This window comes from Nilaparvata lugens, chromosome 5 (assembly GCF_014356525.2).
Source record: "Nilaparvata lugens isolate BPH chromosome 5, ASM1435652v1, whole genome shotgun sequence".
In the NCBI taxonomy this organism is placed as follows: Eukaryota; Metazoa; Arthropoda; class Insecta; order Hemiptera; family Delphacidae; genus Nilaparvata; species Nilaparvata lugens.
The window spans coordinates 47,357,901-47,384,534 of record NC_052508.1 but is presented as its reverse complement, the minus strand read 5'-3'; the positions used below and the strand labels follow the sequence as shown (position 1 = coordinate 47,384,534).

The 26,634-nt window shown below is 34.2% G+C and overlaps 1 protein-coding gene across 2 annotated transcripts in view; it reads right to left on the bottom strand.

Annotated features, from left to right (window-relative positions):
* Positions 1-26,634, bottom strand: part of LOC111054638 (protein TMEPAI) — a 154,370-nt gene that overhangs the window by 94,220 nt on the left and 33,516 nt on the right. The window contains exon 1 of one of the 2 annotated variants that reach the window (XM_039428475.1): positions 13,173-13,210. The exons of the other annotated variant lie outside the window; for it this stretch is intronic. Within the exon in view, the coding sequence (XP_039284409.1) occupies position 13,173 (1 nt within the window). The 5' untranslated portion in view covers positions 13,174-13,210. Of the gene's footprint in view, positions 1-13,172; positions 13,211-26,634 lie in introns of those variants that run through there. 2 annotated transcript variants of the gene reach the window in all.

The following is a 26,634-nucleotide window of genomic DNA, read 5'->3' as shown; positions in this document are numbered from 1 at the left end:
CATACCAAGCCAGAAACTTATTTTCTTCACGATTAACTTAAAGTTATTATTGATGATTGATATCAATATGTTTGAATGGTTCAAATAGAAGCTATAAGGGTAACTATCCACATTTCTCTACGATTCTACAATATTATAAAAACAAAAACTGGATTCACATCTTAGATCATGACTGTTTATAAGAGAATGAGACTGAATAAAAAGGCAAGCAGATGAAACGAAAAAATGTCAAGAGAGTACTATAATAAATTTTGATTTCGTCACAAACAGCAATTAATATTTTTTCCTCTTACAACATTATATGAATAAAATGTAACAGAATAAAATTGAATTAAAAAACGAATAGACCAAATAATATGAAAAGCAAAATAGATTGCTAGTCGCTATTTGATCCAAATGAATTAAACAATGCATAACTTACAAATATCATATAAATTAATCTTTCCACCTTCAACTTAATATTCCAACACACATCATATTATAGCTCTGGCACAGCCTTATTCTCTCATACCAACCTAATCTAATGCAGGGCAATTTTCACAAATTCACATGGACCCTGTAAGGAGATGGGTGTTGGTGGTACACGGGGCAAGGGGGGTTGTTAATGGGGGGTGGAGGGGTCAGCCTGCAGTGCGGTGGCCCAGACAGGCCTAAAAAACGGGGTAGGGTGGTTAAGGGTTGTCCACGTGCTAGCTGTGACGTCACAGCCACCCCCTTCTCGCACACCCCTTATCAGGCGGCGGCCTATTTACCCACCACGTGTCTGCCAGTGTTGCCAATCCTCAATCCTTCGTCCTCCGTCCCAGTATCGAATAGGCGCCGTTTCTCACCCGGGCAAAGGCTCTATCCCACTCCCTCACTAGATAGTCGACTTTATTCTGCGTTCAACTATCACCATTCAATTGCGGGTGTGGACTCATTTACTGAAAAATAAACAGAAGTTTCTTTCTACTATTCCTGTTTGTTTTGTACGGTGGAGTCCTAATTTACTGAAAAAGAAACAGTAGTTACTTTCTACTATTCCTGCTTGTTTTTTGTGGTGAAGAAGTACTGGAGTCGTAACTCCGCTCTTGATAAAGGCATCAATCAATCCATTCCCTGTTCTCTCTACTTTGAAATCTTTTTGCTTGTTTTTGGCCGAGGATGATGCTCAATAAATCCTTGGTTTGTACATAGGTTATAGTGGGAGGAGTTACTGTATCTTTTTCTGCATTATATAATCATATTTAATTTTTATACATTTGAATTGAATGTTGATAAATAAATCACCCTATACTCTTCCAAGTTGAGTTCCATTTCCAACTTCCTTTGATCCACCTCTTCCTACCCATCTCAGTTTATGAATCCTATTATATTAAGCGAGCAATTTCTGTATTAATATATCTGGTTATTTATGTTTTACGGATCACGAGAACGGCTCTAACGATTTTCACAAAATTTGGAACATAGTAGGTTTATGATATAAAGATTCCATTGCACTAGGTCTCATTCTTTGGAAAACTCGCTGAACGACATTAAAAGGATAATTAATCCTTGGAAAACAGATGATAATTTCGTCGTCTCTCAATAACAGAAGATGCGTGTGCCTGTGTGGGAGAGAGACAGAATTATTTCCAGCTGTGTAATCATAATCAATCAGCGAGAAATTTTATCTAGCTAGACAATTTTTAATTGGTTTGATCAACATAATCTGATTTGATGACATGACATGATAATCCTCCTAAACTAGAGTATATCATAATTTTCAATGTTGATCATTATTTGACAATTTCAAGTGATTAGTGAGTGTTATTTTGTCATTGAATTTGGTTTGTATAATCTAAATTATAATTTTTTTTGTTTTCAAACGTTTGAACAGAAAATTGAACCTGAATTCAAGTGTATGGAACATAACCTACTTTCTGGACTATTTATAGTGTATAAATCAAAATTCGGGAAAGAAAAAGTTTTGGGCTGTGCCTGTTAGTACTTCCCCAATCATTTTAAAGAATTGTTTTCGGTTTATCAAAAGTCAATAAATAAATAACGAGCGAAGCTCGGTGCCCCGATATTGAGCATTGAAGATGAATCAAAGAACACCATACTTTGAAAATAAATTACCACTATCGGAAATGAATTGTTAAATAATTTGTACATTTTTTGCCATTCTTATAATTTTCTCAACTGAAATCTTATCTTTCTCCGGTATACCTACTTCTTAAATGCTTCATTGTGATGAATTTTACTTGAATAATTTGATCTAATCATTTATCCATTTCATTCATTGTTGAACATCCAACAATGTCGATCATTCCAGATCATTCCAACATTGTTGATCATCATTGACAATGATGATCAATAATGTTCATCATTCATTGTTGATCATCGATCGAATAATTAATAGCATATCGATATGCACAGAAAATCAAGCACATTTCAATCTACTCCATAGTGAGAGTCACGCTATGAAGTCAGCATTTGTTTAACATTGGTTTGCAAGCCTTTTCTTTCATTGAAAAAGAAGAATTACTCCTCGCCGTTGCCAAATAGCTATATAAGCTATAGCTTGTAAGCTATGTAGAAAAATAAATTAAAATCATGATTTAAATACAAAAATTTAAATCATGATAGGGTAAAGGTTCTTGAATAAAATGTATCTGTTATAGAATTGATCATCATTATTAACAAGAATTAATATTGGATGAGATATACTGGGATAAAATATTGTTGTACAGTTTATATTTTGGATACGGCCCGAAGGCAAATAAATTATTAAAGATGTAACATAAGTAATAGTTTAATAGTTTGGTACGGTCTATTTGAGCCATGAATGGCGGAGGAACAGAGTATTTAAATTTCATGTAAATTTAGAAATCGGAAATGAAAATTGTGAATGAGAGAAGAGAGAACTCCCCACTTGCCTGCCAACCAGCACCATGAGAGGTCACCAAAAATTATAGAGCGCAATACCTTACTGTACCTTTTAATAATTTAAAGTTAATTGAATTACTAATTTTCTCATAAGACTTTGTGATGCTAATGTAAAGCAAAAGTCATTTTAAATAATTTTTTAACCCCTTGGAAGAGACGACTCCGGCTACAATAATCCAGGACCACCAGGAGTTTGGATCGACACCAGCAGCTCATAGAAAATTCCGGCACGTGAGTGAAAAATATTGAAATAGTGATAGGGCGCCCTCAGTGCTTCGAAATTAAATAAGAATCAAAGCTAGCTCGTCGAAAGGGTTTTTTATAAATTAAGAATTTGGTAAAAATACTTGCGCAAGTAAATATAGTATAAAAGGTATTTTATTAGATAGTAACGAATCAATCCATATATCAAATGATCCATCAATCAAAGAAGACTAAGATCTAGGCTGTTAATACATTATTTATATGATCATTAGTTTCTACAATATAATTTGCGATAATTTTATGTAGCTCTGATTCACTAGATGAATTGATCTATCTATTCCGTCAGGTGCCGAATCTCGCACCCTGAGATAAAAAATATATTTATTACAAAGAAATCTATTAGAAACTATAGAATTTAATATATATATTTGGATTACTAGTTTGTCAATTTATCATGCTGACTTAAGAAATTTAGATTCTAAATAGAATCGTCCAAGTTGACAAGTATCAGCAAGTTGATATCGAAGCTACATGCAAATAAATGCATATGATCATAAAAATGAAAGCACATGGTAGCGTTTCGTGCTATAGAATTTAAAGAATAATATTAATCTGTGATATTTTATTGATTTCGTTTCTTGTTATATTATATATTTCTGTCGCTCTATATATTTTTGCTCTGATTTATTTTTTGAGATATTGTTAATATATGTATCAAATTTTATGGTGTACGATTTATTTTTATTCCTCAATACTGTAGGATATAAGCTTTATATATATTTTTTTTAAATAAATTATCAGTATTATTGTGGAAGCTCATATCTGGACCTATAAAGCTTTTTATGAGACTATATCCTAGTAAAAACCACGACCAGATTTTTATAATTATTAAAATATTCTTATGCTCTACCGATTGATGCCAAGCAGGAGGCTAATCGTCATTTAATTATAAAAAATAACGTGACAAGGTTTAAAGCAGTTTTGGGCGAATGCCTGTTGTTTTTAGCTGTATTGTATCTATTGTCTATGAATAAATAAAATAAAATAAATGACTCGAATCACAAAATATCCACTATAAAATACGATGAAAAATGTGTGAAAACCATGCTGTTCTATGAAATCCACCTAGTTTGAATCTTGAATCTCACTTTTCACTCTAGTCGAAAATCCAGAATGTCTATCTCAAGAATCGTGGATCCGCAATAACTGAATAGGTGAGACTAAAGACAGCAGTCCACAGTATCATGGAGGGAATGTACGTTTATAGTATGGAAATAGATTGGAAATATTAGGAAATAGATTGGTTATTCTATGACAGTGATTATACTGTGTAGATAACACAATAGATTGGTATGCTTAGGGAGGTAGCATAGCAAAGCAGGATTTTGTTGTCTAGCCTAATTGACGCATTACATGTGAAGTGAAGACGGTTTTGGCATGCGGTGCGAATTGTAGCCAAGGCCAGAGATGGTTCGTTAGCTAGCCGGAGCGACGCCGAAATCCACGTGCACACACAAAAAATAGATGAAAGAGACGAGAGAGCAACGAGAAAAATTAGCTGAGGGGAGAGGAACAGATAAAGAAGGAGAAGGAGGAGGAGGCAAGATTGATTGACAAATTTAAGCGTTCGAGAAATATGTTTAAAAAAAGGAGAAACAATGGGCTACTGTTGTTGGGTAGGTAATTTCTTGGCGGAACATCTATTTTATAAATTATCTACGCTTCTAAAAAAAAAGTGCAGGCTGAAGAAGAAGAAATTTGTAAAGTTGCATGGCAGGTTCATCAGAAATTGCTGAGTTGATATAGGTCAATCAAGGAAAACAAAGTGTTTGTTATGTTGAATGTTTCTTCATAGTTGAGGAAGAGACAATGCTTCTCTACAAACTCTGCTACCAGTTAGTCTAGGATTTAAGTTTAATATGAATTATATAAATAAATATTCTTTATTCAATTTTCAATTCACAATACAAAGCACAAGATACATAGACAACATATCTAAAAACAGATTTGTGAATATTTTCTGTATTATATGTGATGTGAGGTAATTTATTATATTCTCTCTATCTGCAATCGTTAGGCAATTTTTTGGTATTTCATTCATTCACAAAAAATATATAAAGAATTTGACTTGGTGTTACAATAGCAAGTTCTACAATTCTAATTTCTTGATGTTGCATATATTTCCGGAATTATTATTTGTTGTAGAATACTGTTAAGAATGGATGGATAGCTGGGAAAATGAGACATATAGGAGTTAATTATTTTGAGATGTAGATTTGACATTTTCAAGTTACTGAACACGAATCAAATCAACAGTACACGAGTACTTTTATTCTCTCGTTGAAAGCCATTTTTCCAATAGTTCACGTCACGCTGTAGAGTGAGAAGTACGTTGACAGGTTGACACAATAACCAAAAGAAAATCAGTTCGAAAGAAACGAAACTTTCCCATTATTTCAAACGAGATTCAGCCAAGTGTAAATTTATTGCAAGTCTTGCTACAAATGTGTGATAAACGAGTAAAAGAACAATAGTTGTCTCTTTTTGTGTTGTTGCACTCTCCTCACCTATCATCATCCTTTTCAAACTCTCCTTCTTCTCCTTTTTGAACCTCTTCTTCCCCACAACATCCACCTCTACTTCTTGTACCTCTTATTATTCTTCTCCTCTCTACCATCATCTTCTTTCACTTGTTGTAGATGGCTCAACGACCTCGACAGTGCCAGCCACGTGTAGTCAGACGTTCTTTCAACCATCTAATGGTCCTTTTACTTTTTTCACCATCATCTTTTTCTCTTCACTTCACCGTCCTCCTCCTTCCTCTACTAATCTAACGACCTTCTCTCCTTCTCCTCCCACCACCCACCTCCTCACAGCCTGTGTCACAAAGTGCCAATGAACGAACGAATAGTTGAAAAATGAGAAAAAAAATTAGTGCCGTGAATATCCATGCCACTTTTCGGCGGTGGGAACAATTGATTCTCAGAAAAAAACTTTTGGTTGCTGGCAATATTGCCTTCACTTTGACAACTAAAGCGTTGATAATTTGAGACGTCAACTACTGTTGAGGATAAAAGCTTGAATAAATTGAGATCATCTGGAGATTGAACAACATAATTTTCTCAACTCAAGGTTTTTCCTTGTTTTGAATATTATGTTTTACTTTTACGGCATGCAAAACTGTTTATAAATACACGAAGATTTTATTCTAGTATATGAGCTTTCCGTTCCTATGCTTTCATTCTGGAAAAATTTTGGAATTTAATTCAAATTTTTTATATTTTTCTGGTAATTTGTAAATTGACTAGAAATGTTTCAATTCATTTGCCTAAGGTTAACAGGATAAGGTCGATATTGGATAGTTCATGAAGAGTAGATAAACTGAATTATTCGCACATACAATCAGAAGGAGGGCAGCAATGTTTTCAGCATTAAGAAAGCTCCAACCTTTTGTACAGTCATCCATTCAGGAACTAAATTGCTACTTTATTCTCAGAGGGAGACGAATGGGGTTAACGACAATTTCTCCTAAAGGACTACCTACGTTACGTGATGCAAGCAACATTTCAACATTTTTCCTTCACCTATATCAATATTTATAACAGTACGTCCATATTTCCTTTATTTATGATCCTTCACCACAAAAAAGGTTGCTCAAACAAAAACTACAACCTTATTATCTATTTTCATTCTACAATTAAGTTTTTGGAAGAAGTTTCTTCCCATGTAAATGAGGCTACTTTCAATCTCTTGGTAAAACTCAAGTATAATTCTGTTCCAAACAGTAAAATTCAAATTTACGGAGAGGTGAGGTGAAAATGAAATGCTTTTCCTTACCTACTGGAAGGAACCTGTGTGAAGAAAAGTGAATAAATTTTGCGATAATTGATGAATTTAAAATTTACGATAAATGAGTATATATGAAGTTTATTGAGATATATATTATGAATCATAAGCTGCTGAGAGTTTGAGAGTGCAGATATTTAGATATTTTAGAAAAAAAAGCAAATTGATTCCATTAAGATATATTGTGAATCATGAACTGCTAAAGATTTTTGCCAGTAGCAATTGATTTAGTAGCAACTTTGTAGAGTGGTTCACTGACTGTCGGAGTCGGAGCACACAGTGCACTAAAAGTGGAAATTTTATGACCAAATCTAGACCCAGACACCAGCAACGGTACCAATAGGAAGGAAGAAGGCTCTTGCCGGCCGTCAACTCAGTTCTATGCGAGAGCCACGATCGAGAGAGAAGGAAAAGAAGAGAGAAAACTAGTGGTGGAGGTTAGAAAGGAGACGGTGTCATAATGAATGACCTTGGATTATTTCGCGCACACTGAGGTCGTCTAGAGACCCGAAATAAAAAAGAGTACTGTAAGAATGAAGACGAGGTAGGAAGGATAGGGGGGAGGTGGAAGAATGACGGAGAAAATAAAGGAGTTCCCATTTGAGTCCAAATTGACTATCAGTTCATTCACCTTACGTTATTACCACCAGAGTAACCAGCCACTCACCTTGCCCTACCAAAATCTTGCTCCTTCTTCCTTTTTGTCTGTACCTCTTCTTCTTCTTCTTTTAAACTTCTACTCCTTTTTCTAATTTTTTTCCTTCCTCTCAATCTTTTTGTAACTCATCGTCCTTCATTTCTCATTCGTCATCATCTCTGACTTTTCTGTTCCAATACATCCTGTTTTTCCACTGTGGAATGTTTCTGCATCCCTTTATTCTTCTTCTTCTTCTACTTTTCGCCTTTTTTTACCCCAAATTTCATTTTCTTTGTTAACTTTTATGTTTTTATGTGTTCTCATTGACCATCATCGAAATCTCCTAATTTTTCTGTTCATATTCCTCTTCTTATTCTAAAAATTTCCATTTATCTTTCTCCTGTACTTCTTTATGGAGATAATAATAATAATTTTCGTACACTTCTACTTTCTCCTTGTTTTCTATCACTCTCCTTTTCATCCTCCTCTATCCATTTTCATTAAACTTTCCTTTTTCTATCCTTCTTTACCGTTTTTCATGTAAGAAAAACATGTCATGAAGTTTGTTTGTCATGAAGTTCTTAGTCCACATCTTCTCCGCAAACCTTTTTTCAGTTAAACCCTTTTTCCGTATCGGCTTTATCAAGGTCTTGATCATCGTCATTCTCTTCTTCGTTGCCATTTCATTCTTCCTCTTTTTGCTTTATTCCTACTTCTGCTACTTTATCTAATTTCACATCATCTTGTTCTTTTTCTCATCCAGTATCTTTCCTTCTTCACGTTCACCTTCGTCTCAATCTTTTTGTAACTCATCTGTCCTTAATAATTTATCCCTTATCCACTTTTTTCTTCTATGAATTCCTCTTCCTTTTTTAAACTTCTCATTTCAACACCTTAAGATTCATATTCAGCGTGATTTTCTCCATCTGTTTCTTAATTTCTCTTCCCTTCGTGTCCATCATTCACCTCCTCATTTCCCTCTCCACCCTTCTTCTCCTTCATCAAACCTGTTCGTCTCATATCCTTAGCCTCTTCGAGCTACTTCTCTCTGTTCATCAAACTTCTGTCTCCAGCATTCTTCTTGTTTCTAAAAATCTCACACCTTTTCATTATTTTTCTCCCGTGGCCAATCCTTCTTCCGCCTTCACATTGCCCATATATCTCTTTCTCTTTTCTGTATATTGTTTGCTAAGTATGTCTTTCTCCTTTCTGTATGTTTTCTGCCTACATAGTGATACACAATATATACATGTAATTTATGCAAACTGTATTACTATGTCTGGTCCTCACTCGGTTTGGTGTCCTCTAATATGCCGACCATATGCTCACCGCAAAACATGTGTTCAAACTCAACGAGTTTGGAATTTGAATTAGTTTTGAAATTCACGCTGCAGCCCATACAATCCTTTCATTATCAGAGTGAATGGACAGGTTCAAAAAATGCCTCGAAAAACATTGCAACTTTTGCAACAGAGTTGTTCAGTCATTAACTGCCAACATTATGTGATGTCAATTTATTCTCAAACAGAATACATTGGGTGGAATACAAATTTGTAATCATCACCTCTTTCCGAATAGGTTTCCTTCACATTAGATTGAAAAGGCCATGTCGTTTTGCTAATCGAATCTCAAAATTTCTGAAGATAATTTTATTCTGTTCGAATCTAATTTATTCATGTGTACAAAATGTTTGACTCAATACTAAATGCAAATTAAAATATTATTCTCGGCAGATAATTGAATGAGATTAGTTCACACTAATCAAAATAAAATACTATATTCCACACATTTATTTTCTACAAACAGATTTGTAATACTATGACACTTGATAATAATTAGACTAATTGATCGACATAGACGAAACCTGTCGTATCTTCAAAGTAAGATAAATTGTATATTCACTAGTAATTCTATTGAAAAAAATATATCAAGTAGCCTTAAAAAGCAATGAATATAGAATATAGTAGTTCATATGCAGTGGAATATCAATCTAAGGAAATAAACTAATTGGATGAAAGTAGTTCTAACTCATGAACTAGATATTCATCGTTAAGGAGTGAAAATTCAATATCTTTTTCATAACACTCCATCTCAAAATGCGCTTAAAGGTTTCTTCTAAGACATTTCAGACAAATAGCATATCATACACATGAAAGCTGTGTAAATTAGTTGGCATATTTGAATAGATTCTGATACTGTATGAGAATCATACGTAGAAAAGCTTCACCTCTCATTTTGCGTCATGGATGAGGGCACCCACAGCCACAGCAGGGTAGCGCAGTCGGGGAACGCTAAGTAAATGAGCAAACTAAATAGAACCACTTCAACTATCCTAAGGTTGGTCTTAATTTTATTCTATTCTGAAAAGATTGACGTCGGTTGCATAAATGACGGGGAGGAAAACCCCACATTAATGCCAGACGTTTCGTTGCATTGCATCTAGATGAAATGAATACCTTCATCTCGAAGCGAAGCACACAGCAAATCCTTGGATGACGATGAATGCAGGATAGTAATAATAATAATATTCAATTTAGAATTTGCATCTTTATCTAGATGTAGCTGCGTTGAATTCTGGTGCAATTGTGTTGATGGAATATGAAAGCGAATCAGTAGCAAGGAACAGGATTATACGGTCTTCTCCCCAGTTTTCTCTCCTTTTCATCCGCTAGCTAAAATAGTAGCATGGAATAAGATGCTCTCTCTAGTCTTCACTTCGTCTCTCTAATACCATTCCTAGTCTTCACCCATCCTTGTCTGGCACACACTTATGCAGATAATAATCTCATCCTAGCTATAAACCTTTGATTTGAATCTATGTGTGCTCTGAATAGCTGATTCAATGCAGAAAATTTGAAATATCTGTCATCACAAACCAGCTCACATGCTCATTATAAAAACTGTCATTAACATCCCTCACTATACACAGTTTGTACAAGCAAAACATAATATATGATAATCTTGAACAACATCAAAGATCAGTGCAGCCAGGACATCGTTAGCCGAGGTTAGATTATAGTTGTATGTTTAGCTTGTCCATATCATACAGGCTCCGAATGAATTGCACAGATTGAAGGCCAAACAAGATGATAGGGCAAGTTAATAAGTGAGCATGTAACGTAAAACAAGATGGAAACTGATTTTTCCATTCAAGATTATCAGTACCTCATTATGATGAAAGTATATATGGTGTCACAAAATACAACCCTCATTTTTGTGAGAGTACTTAGAGCTTACTAATTTTCTATTTGAAGCACACACTAGATGTGTCTATCATTCATCCTTCTGTCTATTTATGTGCGTCGAAATCTGCATGTCAATTGTGATCAAATTGAATGTGAATCTTTCATAGCCATGCATAAACCATTTTGAAAGAAAAATAAATTTGTAGATCGACTCCCAAAATATTTTGAATGATTTAGAAATACACATTTCCCAAATTGCAGTTGAAAATACAGGAGTTCGTATTTTTTTGAGGTGCTTGGATCACTTTATCTACATCACTATCTTTCTCTATTCTTATCATAAGTTCAATTCAAGATGATTATTTTCCGAATCAAGATGATCATTTTCCTGAGCATAATATTGGCAATTGAATATAAAAGTTGAGATTGCAAAGCATCAAAATACTGGCATTTTATTTTGATGCTCGACAATATATGACACTCACTTCTTTGTATCTTTGATTATGAACCTTGGCTACATTGAGAGAAGTTCAAACGGCAATTTTGTGTTGCATACAGAGATGCATGCATAAGGTGTCATGCTCATCGCGCATTTGTCGAGCGAAGGCGAGCACACTTGAGCCTAGAAAGACGTGCAGGCACGGGCATACAAGTCGCAGTGCAACGGTAAATTATATACAATTTTATTTAAATGACGGTTCATTAGTGCAATAAAAGCAGGACGCAGCGTGTCATCCTGCGGACAGGTAGATGCGAAATAAATTATCAACAGGGCTCACACTTTATTATTTATGCCAATTAAGTGTGAAGCAAGGCGAGAACCTGTTTAGATCGTCCGCAGGGTTGATGGCAAAATCGAGTGATGATTGGACCTGGCGAAAATTGAGAAAACATGGATATGTATAATAGGCATTGTCTGAGAAAAAGGCATACAAATTCACTTCCAAGTTTGGAAGTGATACAGATTTCCAAGTTGAATTGGATGGTGTCATAGATTATGAAAAATACATAACATCAACTAATATCAATAAACCAACTGATTTCAACCACAAATACAACAGGAAAGTCTTTTTGTCCTTCTACTTTGATATTAACGAAAACGTACTATAAAGCTCTACAAGATAGATAAAAAAATATAAATGGGAAAGGAAGATCGTAGTCACTTATTAATAAGAATGAAAAGAAAAGTATAGGTTGATCCAGTTGTTGTTTAACCTTCAATTTGTAAATGATAGTTCGAAATTTTGCTACTGTACAATATTTTCAAATAGATATGGATTTAGGAAGATTTTATAGCATTTATTTAAACTGCTATGAATATAAAATATTCGTATAACTACGTGTAGATATTAAAAAAATGTTCTGTGTAATGCACCACTTGATGGTATACAGTATTGTCATTATAAAAACCATCTTGAAAACAAAATACAAATAGCAACACATACATAAAACAGGAAGATATTTTAATTAATGATATTTTGAAATATGTTGATATTTTAATTTATTTGAATGAACAGTTGAAAAATGCGGATTTATTTATTCAGTTCCTGTAAGAAGTTGCTCTATTCAAATAAGAGTCTTTAAATCCTCCGCGTCATCCTCATTAACCAAACATTCCTCAAATCACAATCTTTATCTTTGTTCTATTTCCTTTGTTCGTGTGATATATTTTGGATGTTGGATGACCACAAATCTCCCAAATCACTTTGGATCACGATGACTAAACACATTTATCCATTGAATTGCTTTATATCTGTCCAGTAGATATCAGAATAGTCGAAAGATAGATTTCACAAGAAAACATGATTAGTCAGTGCCAAGTACTAAATCCCCTAACTGCAATTTTAAGACAAGAACTGCATTCAGATCATTTTAATGACGAGTGCTCGCAGGAATGCATTCAAACTTCGAGCTTGACTAAGTAAATAATCACTCAACAGTCTAGACTCAAGGAATGTTCACATCAGAAACAAGGTTTAATTTTACATATGATCGCAATAGAAAATTATTTTTCCTTCGAATGAGAAACCTCAATTGTTTAAAAGTATTAATCTTCTCAATTTGACCTGTTTCAAATACAGCCTCAGGAATTAAACACGAAAAGAGGGTTTTCGAAGAGGAAATTCGGTAGCTAAAGGGAAATTGGAATGAGGAAAAACTCAAAGTAATTATTTCTCACCTGAAAACAGAATTATTATATGGTGTACAAGCATGAAACTAGCATTTTGCATATCAAATGAATAAAACCAACAATAGACTCATGTCTTATCTATGATCTATCATTGAATGAATAAGAAGTCCTAGATATATCTGATAGCATTTATTCAAAATAGGGGAACAGGAAAATTATCTCAAATAATGACCACTTTGAAAAACTCATGAATACTCACTGTCATCTTTTCCTTGAATTCGACTTAAATCCAATCTTCAATACAACAATAGCACTCACCTGAAAAACAGAAAATTCAAATAGTAAAATCTATATAACAAACTTTTTTCTATGTATTATTACCTTCTAATGAAAAATTGAAAACATTTGTTCATTTCAGGAGTTCAACAAGAGAAGTCGAAGATTATGTTCAAAACAAAATCGTGTGGCATGACAGGGAGAGTTGAAAGAGTTTTTTTTTACCTAATGGGTTGGACTGAAATCAATATATACGTGGATGGTGCAGGAAGAATAGATTGATATTATATATTTTATAAATATAATGACATTCTATAATCTCTGGGCTGGTGTCCATTTTCTTCTTCCTTTCAGGATTTCGGCATCTATGTTCCGAACCTCAAATCTGCCCATCTATTCTTCCTTGGACGGTCTCGGTCTCTCTTGTCTACTGGCTGGTAGTGAGCACCAATTTTGGTAGCCTGTCTTCTTCCTCCATTCTATTCACATGCTGGTACCATTCAAACCTACTATGAGATATCTTCGGTTGTTTCCTTATCTCAGTATTTCTCGAATGATCTTCTCGGCTGCACCCATGAGATCTGAAATCTCATTTCAGTTGCCTTTCATCTGGTCCTTACAGCACCCAGGTTTCACACCCATATAGAAGGGTTGGTGCAGCTATAGGGTTGGTGTTCATTTTCATGACGTAATTCCTACTCAGGGCCAACCAGCTATCTCCTGGAAGTGAAGGTTTAGGATCTCAGATACTCAGAATCAAGAGTTAAATTCTCTTGAGGATCTACATCACTCATCATCAGATCCGCTCACTCATTTGCTCTCACTCACCTCCAATTAAGCCCTCTTCCTCTAATGACTGATCGAACGACTAATGACTAAAACTTCTTGTCCGATGCTGATACATGTCCCGCAGAGTGTCTGTCAAATTAAAACTCAGTTGCTTCAGCATGACAGCTCACTGTCTCTTTCTCTCTCTCTCTCATGATAGACGCGCTGCGCAGACAACAGAACTAAATGTATTTGCAATATTATCTTTTTATTTTTAAGGAGGTCAATGACTTTTTTAAATTCGTTTTATATTTTCTTAGCACAATACTAGACTGACCATGTGGATAGTAAAACACGGATCGCTTTGTAAATTCGATCTTAAACAAGGCGGCATTTACCAAAAAACGATCGATTCTTCGATGATTTTTTAGTATTAACGTGATACTGAATATAATTTATTACAGATTACAGTAAACCCGAATTAATATACAACCAACTACCCTAAAGCTTTCTGCATATTATAAGATTAACTTGTAATAAATGGTATATTCCTTTGGTTTTTCGTTTAAATAATTTCAGAATGTTTAAGAATATTCGTAAACATTTTATCAATTTGAATGGATATTTCTTTCCATATTTGTTAAACTAAGCATTTGTTAAACTAAACGTTTTATCAATTTGAATGGATATTTCTTTCCATATTTGTTAAACTAAGCTTATAGATATTTGATAAGAGTGTTTATTTAGAATTTTCTAATTATATTGAATTATTTGGCTATTCATCATGACGATACATTTCAGTGATTGTATGATAGTGAATTCAGTATCTATACAAAGAATACGGTAGCTTTGTTAATAGTAGTCCCATCATTCACTTGGTCCGTTCATTAATAGTATTATTAAATAGACTATTATTAAAAATAGAAGTATGGAGGAAAACTTTTCAATTTTTGTATACGTTACAAATGATCAAAATAAATAAATTCAAGTTCTTGTATCTTCAATAAGCTCGTAGTGGTGAATCACAACCAGGCCATTCATCCAAAAAAGGCTGTTTTTGTCGCCTGTACGGAAAAGTGGATGAAGATGGTAGCCAAAAGCGGTGCTGAGTAGAGACAGCAACTAAGTTGGACGAAATGTCAAGTCGACTTGCACCTCCGGTTTTCGCACCAACAACCAGAAGAAAAAAGTGACGATGAAGAGAAGAATTACGAAAAGAGAGATAGTCAAGGTGCAATGACGGGAGATGGAGTGAGAGAGGTGAAGAGACGGACCCGTTATGACCTTAAGGACGGGCAAGAGTACCGACAGCCGACACCCACCCAGAGCCCGGAGTGCACACCACACTCCACCAAACAGCACATCTGAACGTCAAGCTCCAGACAACCATATGCAACTTCTTTATTAGATGTGTCTAAGTGTGAAAATTTCATTCACCTATTACACGTTCCACTGAATTTCTCTTGATTAATTGAACATTCTAGTTGGAAAAAACTCATAAATTAATTATTTACTAAGAAATGTTAAAAATTAATTTTTCATTGTTAATAATATTGGTAAGTTATTTTTCAAGTGAAATAAGGAATTTAATATATGTGCTGGAGCTCCCATAAAGACATTCTACGGGAGTCCCTAGTTTCCATTCAGATAATATAAATTTGACTATAGTAAACTTGTCCACGGAGTGGAGAAAGATAGGAGAAAAACGTTGCCGAACCTCTGTTTTGTCAATAATGCCTCCTATAGATGGTAGCAGATACAGGTTTATTGATATAATATTAACTCTTCATTCTTGTTTAAAATAATCAATTATATTGTATTAGGCATAAAATAAATTATTACTATTTATAAATTAGATTATATTTTCTAATAATTTCCGAATGAATTTACATAATTAAGAGGGAATATTTTAATAATTAATTATTAATTCTAAATTGTTGAAAGACGATATGGCAACAGAGCACAGCGGGAAAGAGATAGGGCTATCCGCTTTGTTGAATGAAAGACAAGGATAGCAATACCATTGCCAATCAAACACTGTCATTATAACGTGAACCTCACTATGGAAGATGTTTTTGTTTTCTTTATTTTGCAGTAAATTCATATCGAAGAATTTTATTTTTGTTTTTTATTTTACAGTGCATTAATAAAGAGAACACATTTTTTCTTTTCGATTATAGGCCTACGGTACTTTGAATGCTTAAGGAGATGGTATTTTACATTATGTAATCATCTTAATATAATAATATTGTAATAATCATCTCTTATCTTGCTTTTGTATTTCATATTCAAGGAAAAAATTGAGCCCTTTGGAAATTTTTGAACTTTGATGAGAGTTAATAGCTATGAGATTGTATGAGCTAAAGCATTTGCTATCTGTACGATTTTTTTTGGTATTTGATACATTATATTATTCGAATTATGTGAAAATTAAAAAAAATTAATTGATAGATGGAATTCAGACTTGAATAAATTTCAAAATATTCAGAGTAATTGAACAAAGTACGATTAGTTTCATGCAGGCTTTAAACCATAAACCATAAAAATGAATTTCCTGCAATAAAAAACGAATAGCAGTATTGTTCCACTACTAAAAAATTAGAAACTTTAGAATACGAGTCATTTTCTATCATAATATTCAATGTCTTACAAAATTTTTGTTTGACAGTCAACTGTCATTATTTGAGTAAATACACAATAAAATATAGTTTGGAATGAGTCAAATTATGTCACAGAAGAACAATAATGAAATGTAGCTCCTGTCATTCGTTGCACAGAGCGGTCGGTAATCACTGAATAGTTTTCTCCATTGGAATTTTAAACTAAAATCAGGTTGACACTATGATAATAGATAGGATAGATAGGGCACAAGGAGAGAAGCAGTGAGAGAAGTCGTTGTCCGACGTCAACGATTGCAAACGGCTTGCGAAGATAACTTGGGCAAGAGAGAAAAAAAGGGCAGAAATTAACCACTAACGCTTTATTTTTACCAGAGCTATACTTTATAGAAGAGCTATAATATCGTTTGACCGGCAGATGTCAATTATTGTTCTAAGATAATATTTTTATTGCGTGAGGAGTAGAGTTGGTGACTGAATAAATTAGGAGGAAACATTGCATTATTTACGGAGTAATGGCGGAAAGACACCGCCCCTCAGAAGCCGGTCCGCTCTTACAACGATTTATTTATGGCCAATATCGACGTGCGGACAGGTGATAAATGATTTAGACAGTTGCACGACTTCCTGCTCGCCTAGCACCTTCGTCCTGACAGAGCGTCGCCGACCAAGAGTGCATACACGTGCAAGCAGGATGCAACTGAACGGCAAGGGTCGTTCACCTCTGACCCACACAGCCTCCACAGCAGAGGTCCTTCCTTCTCCTATCCTTCTTAGATTCGCATTTTACTCCGTCTTGTACTTCTCTGATTCATGTTTTTCATCTTTTCGTACTATTTTCATACGCCAAACTCCATTTCCTCAAACTTTCCTAATCATTCTCCTCTTTCTTGATTGAGTTTTCCTTTTCCTTTCACTATTATCTCATGCATTTATCATCTCAGCATCATATTACCTCTTCTTCTTCTTCTTCTACTTTAATTTGCAGTCTTTTAAACTCAAACTTGTGTGGAAATTAACTTCCTCCTCTTCACTATAATTATACTCTTTCCTGTACTTGATTCCTCTATTCACATCTATTTCTTATTTTCTCCATTAACTTTGAATAATTTCACATTCGTTTTATTTCCCCTCAATATCATATCCATCCTTCATCACTTTTGTTCCCTTTCAATTCACCAATATCTTCTACTGCAGTTAATTTTTCTCCTGTCTTTTCCTGTGTCATATTCTTTCCTCCTTCTTCATTCACTCCTTATTTCTCTTCCCTCACTCCTTGACGTTTCTTCAAATACCTGTGATCTTAAGAACTCAACAACTTGTATGGCAAATTTTCAACAAAAAAAGTATTTCTTATTACGCAAGCTACCTTGCTACTGACAACAAAAACTTGAATTTTATGAACTCCATTACAATTTTTATGAGCTAGTGTAAGGCAATAGGAGAATTAAGTAGAAGAAATGTTTACTTAAGAATTTAAAATAATTTTTATTAGTAGAGTGTTAATGCTAAATGTGTAAACTGTGCAGCAATAACAAGTAATGAGATGGACAAAATGCTAGAGACAAGCTCTCAGGGAAACTCTAGACAAGCGATCAGGAGAATTGATTGCAATAATTGTGAGACTTGTCGCTAGACAACCAGGCAACTATCGCATTTCATTGTTGTCTACTATTACATTGCTGAAGTCAGCTATTTACTAGGAAGGAAATCTGCCAACCATTAATGTTCCAGAGTCCATCTTCAACTATTAAGCACGAGAGCTCTTATTGTATTTTATTTTAATCCAAGTATGCTATACAAGAAATTTGTCAACCAGTATGTTATGGAGTTCAACTATGGATTTCAAGAGACATTTCATTTTTTTTAATTAAGCTGCATAGAAGCTTGGTGATCTATTCGACTAGAATAATATAACAATAAGACTGAAAGCATAGTCTTGTAGAATTAGAAAATATATTCAATATTACAAGATAAAAATACAAACCAGCCGTATGGAGCAGAAATGTTATGAATTATTTAAATACATTAAATTCTAGGTTGTTCAACTACTGTAGGCCTACCTATGAACTATTGACTGAGACTATCTAAAAGCTAAATGCTATCCTGAGAACTACCAGCAGAGCTAAAGTATAACCATAAACGTAGACCATCTCGTCAACTAATAGTCTAATTTAGATAACACCGAAAATATACTGATAAAAAACCACCCGCCTGTCTCAAGGACAGTTATATCAGCAACCACAGACTAGAATGAGAGAGTGAGTGTATTTTGGACTCAGTCTAGACTGCTAGACGGTCGGACAGACCAAGTAGGAAAAAACCATCTGGCCAGTTAGTGCAGCTGGCAAATAAATATAATACGCAATTCCGTTCATCTACCACACTAGTCTAGGTCAATTATCGCCGCCTGGTAAGGTTGGATGTATGTAACCAGTAGGAAAAATGCCGAAAACAATTATAATACACAAAATATAATGCATACACTGCATGAATCAACTTTAACAAAATAAACATAATCTTGTGTGACAAACAAGAACTGCGTAAATTGGGTATGACTGTTAATGGTAAGTATGGACTGCACTGAAAAAATAGTAGGCATCATGTTTTTGGAAGTAGGCATCAAATTTGAAAGCAATCGGGGAATCAAGAACCAAAAATAAATGTAATGGTATTCTTTCAAATATTAGTCCCAGACTCTCAATGGGTAGGCTACCTGTTCCGAATTCACACATTTTTTCTTCCTTGCACAAAATAAGTATACCAGAGAATTTAAACTGATTTTGAACTAAAACACAAGTTGCTGACGTGAATCTCATTTGCTGATGTCTCCTTACGAAGGAAATCAGGAAAACTCTCCTTGGGTTAATAAATAAATAAATTACACTCAATATTGTTCAAAACTAGTAAGATCACAATACATAATCGTTTTTGCCGTTATATTAACGTTTTCTGTTGTTATATAGTCTTGCACCAGAATTATCAATCTGTATTGGTACCTATTATTTTACACTCTTGAAACTTGGAATAGGAACCTGAATTTATCTTCTCATATATGATAACTGAAAAGCTTAAATTCTTTAAAATTATATCATGATAACGTCCATTGTCATAATTTCAACAGACAGGTATGTGCCTACAAAATGAATAATTTACTGCAAATCAGATTCTTCACTATAATGCTTTTCTATCGATTTGTTCATTTCAATAAAACAATAATTCTAACATAGCATTTCTTCTATTGGGATTATTCATTTCAACATTGAATATCTTATTTGATATCTTACTTAACATCTTAGTCTATATTGAAAATTAAAAATATTCCGTAAATGATATAGACTAGTTATTATATTTTCTTCATTTTTTATTTTAACTTTTGTAAAAAACCATTTATTTTACAGTTTGTATTGAGAAGCTTATACATTTTACCGTTCTACATTGATTTTTGATCAGTTTCATTTGTGAAGTTGATGTTTTTCTTCCAGCTGCGATTCTCCTTTTTGTAAATGAAGATGTTATAATAATAGTACTTCATTCCAAGTACTGCATTCCAAGTATATGAGTACATATTGTAAATTATGTTATTGTACAACTAGACATTATACATTATATGATAAGTTTGGACTGTACTGAAGAATAGAAGGATGTTTTTGGAAGTACTTACAACTATACATCAATGTAGAAATCAATCTGAAAACTCATGTCTGAATAATTGAGAAAATATTGTTGCTATATTATAATTCTGAGACTGGAAGGCTGTATTTTTAGTATTTGGTTTGTTTCTATAGCAGAAAAAAGCTCATTTTCAGTTTTCGATTTTGTTAGAGATAATATAAATAATAATAATCAGTGTTTGTTTTATTTGAAAATAAAGTGAAACTCAATTATGTGATAGCGACATAACCTAGTAGCATTTGGACTGTTATAAAAATTGGAACCGTTTGGATGTGGTACATGCAATATGGTTTATTGGGTGCATATGTTGTGTATTGGGCTTGAGTATTTGGCACTTTTCTGCAAGTTGTTCAATTCTGAAAGATGGAATAAATATGATGGAGCAATTGATTTGATATATACAATTATTTGAATTTTTGTCTATTGATCAGACTGTATTAATTTTGTTGCCAGGGAAAACCTTACCTGAATCAAATGATGTGCGGCTAACCTAATGCAACAGGATACTTGTAGGAATTGTGAAGCAACTACAAATTGACTGACGGAAACCTGAGTCAGGCCGGCAATTAAGGTTTGGGTAAGGTGAAGCTGGGCTAATGGTTACATCAGCCGTCATTAGTCGGCACAATCAACAGCACAGATATCCCCGCTCTATTTCGATAATTTTCTATGAGGATACAAAAATAAATTTCCATCCCTGAACCCATGTTCTGTATTTGGGATCATTATTATTTGCAATCTGAATCAGACACCCTGATAATCTAATGAGGTAATAAATTGCTACAGTTTTGTACAGTGGCCAATATTACTACAGCAAACGGTTTTTTATGTAACCTTGGAAAGCTACTAAAAAAACACCTAGAAACTACGTCCATTCAATAACAGCTACACAACTTTCATTTATCGAAAAGTTTATTCTACTGTTCAGCAATGGGGAAGGACATGTAGGTTTTCATATTTGAATTAGATTCCTTCTATGTAATGCTGATTTGGTCATCAAGCACAGATTTTATTTTATAGTCAACAAGCAAGTTACACCAGCACTGAATCATGAGAAAATACATGTAATAACTGGTGTCAGATATACGTATATTAGATTTTATCTTCATTGAAGATGGTTGTTGATGTGCTGCTAGTCAAAAATAAAGGCCAATAATATAGGTCAAAATTAAAGGCAGTCATTCTATTCTATTCTTATCAGCTTTCATATTTCAACTACTGGAACACCATCTTTGTCTTCCACTAATTCAGTAATAATTACAATTTTATACCATTATACCATTTAGTAACAAAAATACTAAAAGCTTCACCACTCCATTTGAAACATAATCATCGTTTATAAATTCCAGTTCCACAATTTCCATTCCAAATTGACAACTTTCTATTTTTATGTTCATCCCAACCTAGAATGTGCATGACTGCATCACTGGTCGACGTGATATAAATATAAAAGTCTAATGATCCCATTCTGTCTGCGCAAGCCGTGCAAACAAAACAATTATCACATTTGTTGCAATTTAGAGATAGAAGATTTATATCTGTAGTTATTTTGCGTATATAAATGTTGAAGATAAGTTGTCCTAGCGAGAGTCAATATATCCTTAGATAAGAGAGAATGTTTGTACAATATTTGTGTAGTCTTCATTGTATATTCTATTTTTCTAATGAAATCCACTTCAATTGTCGGCATTGGACCATTGGTTGAAATGAGAACGTTGTTATTAAATGTATTGATAAGGTATGCTGACGGTATAAAGTGAATCTCGCATTATATATTTTATTATTATCATGAAGGAAAGTTTACATCTATAGATAAGAGTGAGCGTTTAAACTTGTTTGGAACAGAAGTGCCGCCAATATGATAAAAATGTGGCTAGTGAGATCTACTTCAAATTGTTCATATCTACTTCAAAATTTGCTCGTGAATAAAATTAATACTTGCCATTCCACAAATGCTGACAGATTATAGTGAATTTCATTGGAAAGGAATGCGCGCATATCTGCGACCTTTCCTGCATTTTCCAGTGTGAATTCACTGCCGGCACAAATTGCAACCGTGGGCGTAAATCTTTCGCTGGGCAGCCGCTAGCTCTAGCAGCAATGAAAGTGTTGGCGTAAAAGTGCAACGAACGCCGCTGTTGTTTATCGGTTGAGAAGTTGAACTAATTTCAAGCCAAGTGCGAAGGATGATGATGCTCTGTGCTTTCTTTTGCTCAAATTATTCTTCGCTCAAAACAAATTCACATTTCGAACGCGCTTGATACAAGCAGCTGGCCAAAGCGCATTCCACTTGGATTGAATTCATATTATATATTGTGCTTGAAAAATGGGTATAGCTTACTGGATTCGGATAAAAAATAATCTATCAATAAATGCAATTTCTCATTACGTTCCATCATCTATCAAGCATTGCTTCAAGAGTTATCGGACATAAACTGTCAAGATTATCCAAGTTAACAAACATTATTAGTAAAACAACAAATAGAATAAGATACAATAGAATATTTTAATACCCAAAAAGAATGTTACACTCTAATGCACTGACACAGGCCTATACGCAATTAATATTAACAGAACATGGAATGAGTTCAAGACTTCAAGAAAACAAAATACGATTGGAAAAGCTGTATTCAGAGAGAATAGAACTAGATATTTCCTAATTTATTCTCTCTGAATGTATTGCATAAGTATTAAGATTTAGGTTTTGATGGAAATGAAAAATAGTATATTCGGTTTTCCAGCCAAACTCATGAAAATGTTTCCAAAAAGATTGTTATGATTTAAATACTTTGCTGAACTTAATACCTACATGTTACATGTAATGCTATCAATTGATATGATATAGCTACTACGTTGATTCCTAGAAATATGATTTAGAGTTTAGAGCATAAGACAATTTGAAAATGTCACAATCTCTAATCATTTATCAAGAAATTAATAAAGTTTAAGGAAAAAAAATAAGTTTCTGTAGCTACATCATTGACAGTCTTTAGCAAATCTCTAGACTTGTCTTCAGCTAATTGCGATATATTTGAAACTTGGAACAGATAAAATTAAAATAGGCTACCATTAAGCGAACATATTCCAGGCAGGTGGAGAGTAATTTTGACTATTCCAGATATGCGCTTTCTATCATGAAATGCCATTCTCTGATTCAGTTAATATCATAAGTGCTGCAAGTTCTGGACAGTATCCAAACTGTGGGAATAATCTCAAATATTTCTATTATTTATAATTTGCCTTACAAAATTCTGCGTCCACTGCGGAATTTTGGAATTCTTCCTCGTTCATCTCTTTCTCTATCTGTTATGCACTCATAACATTCAAGGAAATCCAAAATACCATTCTAACTGTAATTCATTTGTTGACTTTCTATTTATAGAAGGTCATGCAAATTTCATTTCTCCCTCACTAAGTCTCATTTGTCCGATTGAAATGAATTACTAATTGTTACAACTCAACTTATTGTTCATTCACGAATCGAATATCTTCTGTTTGACATATTCTGTGATATTATCAATGTATTCATTTCTTATCACAGTTTTATTTCTACAGAATGAAAACAGGATAATTTTATTGCTTTTTTTAATTGTAGTTAAATTAAAACAAATTTACTGAATTTATGGTGTTCGTCGTGAATTATGGTATATTTATAATATTTCTTCATTGAGATAACAAATAAGTCCGGGCTGCTTTTGTTGAAGATTCCAAATTTTCTTCCTTCTCAACGAACGTTCTCAAATGTATCTATTTTCACAAAAAAAAACCATCCACTTTGTAGAAAATAAAAACGTCGTGTTCGATTCGAATGTGTCGGTGCCGGCAGAGTGAGTGAGAAGGAAGGATGGAGTAATGGAAGAAAGAGGAAGTAGTGGAGAGACCAAGTTTACGACTAGTCGTCGTTTTTCCGTTCCTTTTTGGAAACGGGTCCTGCATTTTTCTACCTCTTTTTCGCCACTTTTTCATTTCTTCTTCCTCTTCCTATCCGCACTGAGGCCTAAAACTGAACTTTGCAACAAACAACGTCGAATTAGATCTCCGCCGATACTATTTTTAGAGAGCGATAAAATTTGGCCGAGTACGTTTCATCCCCTCCTGTCCTTCTACCGTGTGATCGACCCTCCCCTCCCATCCAATCAGGGCAACCCCACTTTTGTCCCCGGGGCAAATTCGTTCCAGGAAGTCTGTGTGCGCTGGCTCGAAATTGCCAAAACTCCAGCCGCCTATTTCCACCCCAAACGGAGAGAGAAGTATGGGAGAGAAGAGAAGGAGAGACAGTGAGGCAGTACCAAACCTATTATTTCAAGTCGGGCCGAAATCGTTTGCCGTGCAAATCGTTTCCTGACATCAAATGGAGCTCTGCTTGGTCTCAAGTGCCACAACAGATCACTTTTAGACACGGATCGCGTCCTGACTAGACTTCAATGACCTCATCTGTCGTATTGAATGGATAAGTGAAGACATAGATTAAATCTCATCATATAGTAAAACAAAACTTTCCTAATTGAATCAAAAAGAGAATATCGGAGAATAAATAGAATACCTATAGCTAAATTGAATAACAAATATCACACTCAAATTACAATCAGGAAGACCAGAAATCAACTTAAATATATAGAAATGAAGATGAGAGATGTTTAGTCTATAAGTTTCTTCAAGTTTTCAGTTCATCCAGGAGATATGAAAATTTATGTTATTACTGAGAATTTTAAAGAAGATAAGAGAGTTTCAAATGTGAGACACGATCTACTGTTTAACTCGAGAAAATACTTCAATATTACTGACGACGTTCAGCACGAGTTCAAAAACAGACTCAAATAACTGTGAAATTCATTATAGCATTTCTAGTCAAAATAAGTTCAGAATGTTCACATTGCAGTACAGTACAGTTCCATGTACAATTCAAAAGTTTTACACTGCAATGATCGAATGTATGAAACACTATGAAATTCTAGATAGTTGGCATCAACCAGATAGTTCATCCCAGATGAAAACGTTAACGTACAGTCTGATAGGTTCACTCACAGATATACTAGAAAATAAAAAGTGGTATGATGGAGAGCAGAGCAGAGAAAAGTGGTGGTTGTTGGAGTCAGAGACCGTTTATGACTCACAAAGCTTGTCTAGACAGACTGACTGACAAACCTAGCACTGCACAGCTCAGGGCATGCAACTACATACTACTATCACTGTCTAGCGTCTAGACAGCACCGGAGAGCGTAGCGCTCAAACTAGTCTGCCGTCTGCCGTTTATCCTGAAGATGGGATTGTTGTTTCCCGTGGTAGTAGTTATAGTGAAGCAAATAAACAAGCAATATGCACTCAGACCAATATGAAGGAGGACAGAAAAAGAAGAGGAAGAAAAAAGGAGAACACCAAGAACAGAAAGAATAAGAGGAACAAGAATAAGGAGGAGGAGAAGAAGGAAAAAAAGTAGAAGAAGAAGAAGAAGAAGAAGAAGAGGAGGAGGAAGAGAAGGAGGAGGAGGAGGAAGAAGAAGAGATTGAGGAAAAGAAGAAAAAGTAGAATAAGAATAAGACGACGAAGAATAGTTAGTAGTAGAGATGGAAAAAAGGGAAAATATAGAACAAATGGCTTACGAAGATACTACTGATAACGATGGACTTTCTGTGCATTATATTCACAACGTTGTGGTATATTCATATTAGATGAAAAAGACTTAAAAAATTATCAAATCTTCAAATTATCATAATTTCAAACGATATTATCAAGGCCACTAATTCATTTTTTTGAAATGCCAGTTCCGGTTGTGACACCTTTATCAATATCTAGAAAACTGAAAGCTCAAATATTGAACAGCAGAATATGTAGTGTGGTTGAAGCCTCACGATTGGCAATTGGCTGAAGACCAATAAAGATTGATCTGTGTCCTTGCCCGAGACTCTTGGGCGTGTCTAGTCAAGGCCAATGAAAGAGCTCAACCTTAATTGGTTAACAGTTAATGGCCAATCGTAGTAGGTCCTCATCAACACTTTACTAATCAATTTTCAAGCTCTTACTTTACCGAAGACTGGTGTAATGGTGTAACGAATGAAACTAGTGTCTAATAACAAAGCATAAATTATTATTAATTTAATTATTGACCGAGCAAAGTGAGGTCTAAGATTCATGTCGACGGTTCGGCATTTCTCTTAATGTTTAAATGTTTGAATGTTTATATGTTTATATGTTGCGCATTTACGGCGAAACGCGGTAATAGGTTTTCATGAAATTTGACAGGTATGTTCCTTTTTAAATTGCGCGTTGACGTATATACAAGGTTTTTGGAAATTTTGCATTTCAAGAATAATATAAAAGGAAAAAGGAGCCCCCTTCATACGCCAATATTAGAGTAAAAATCAGACTGCAGAATTATTCATCATA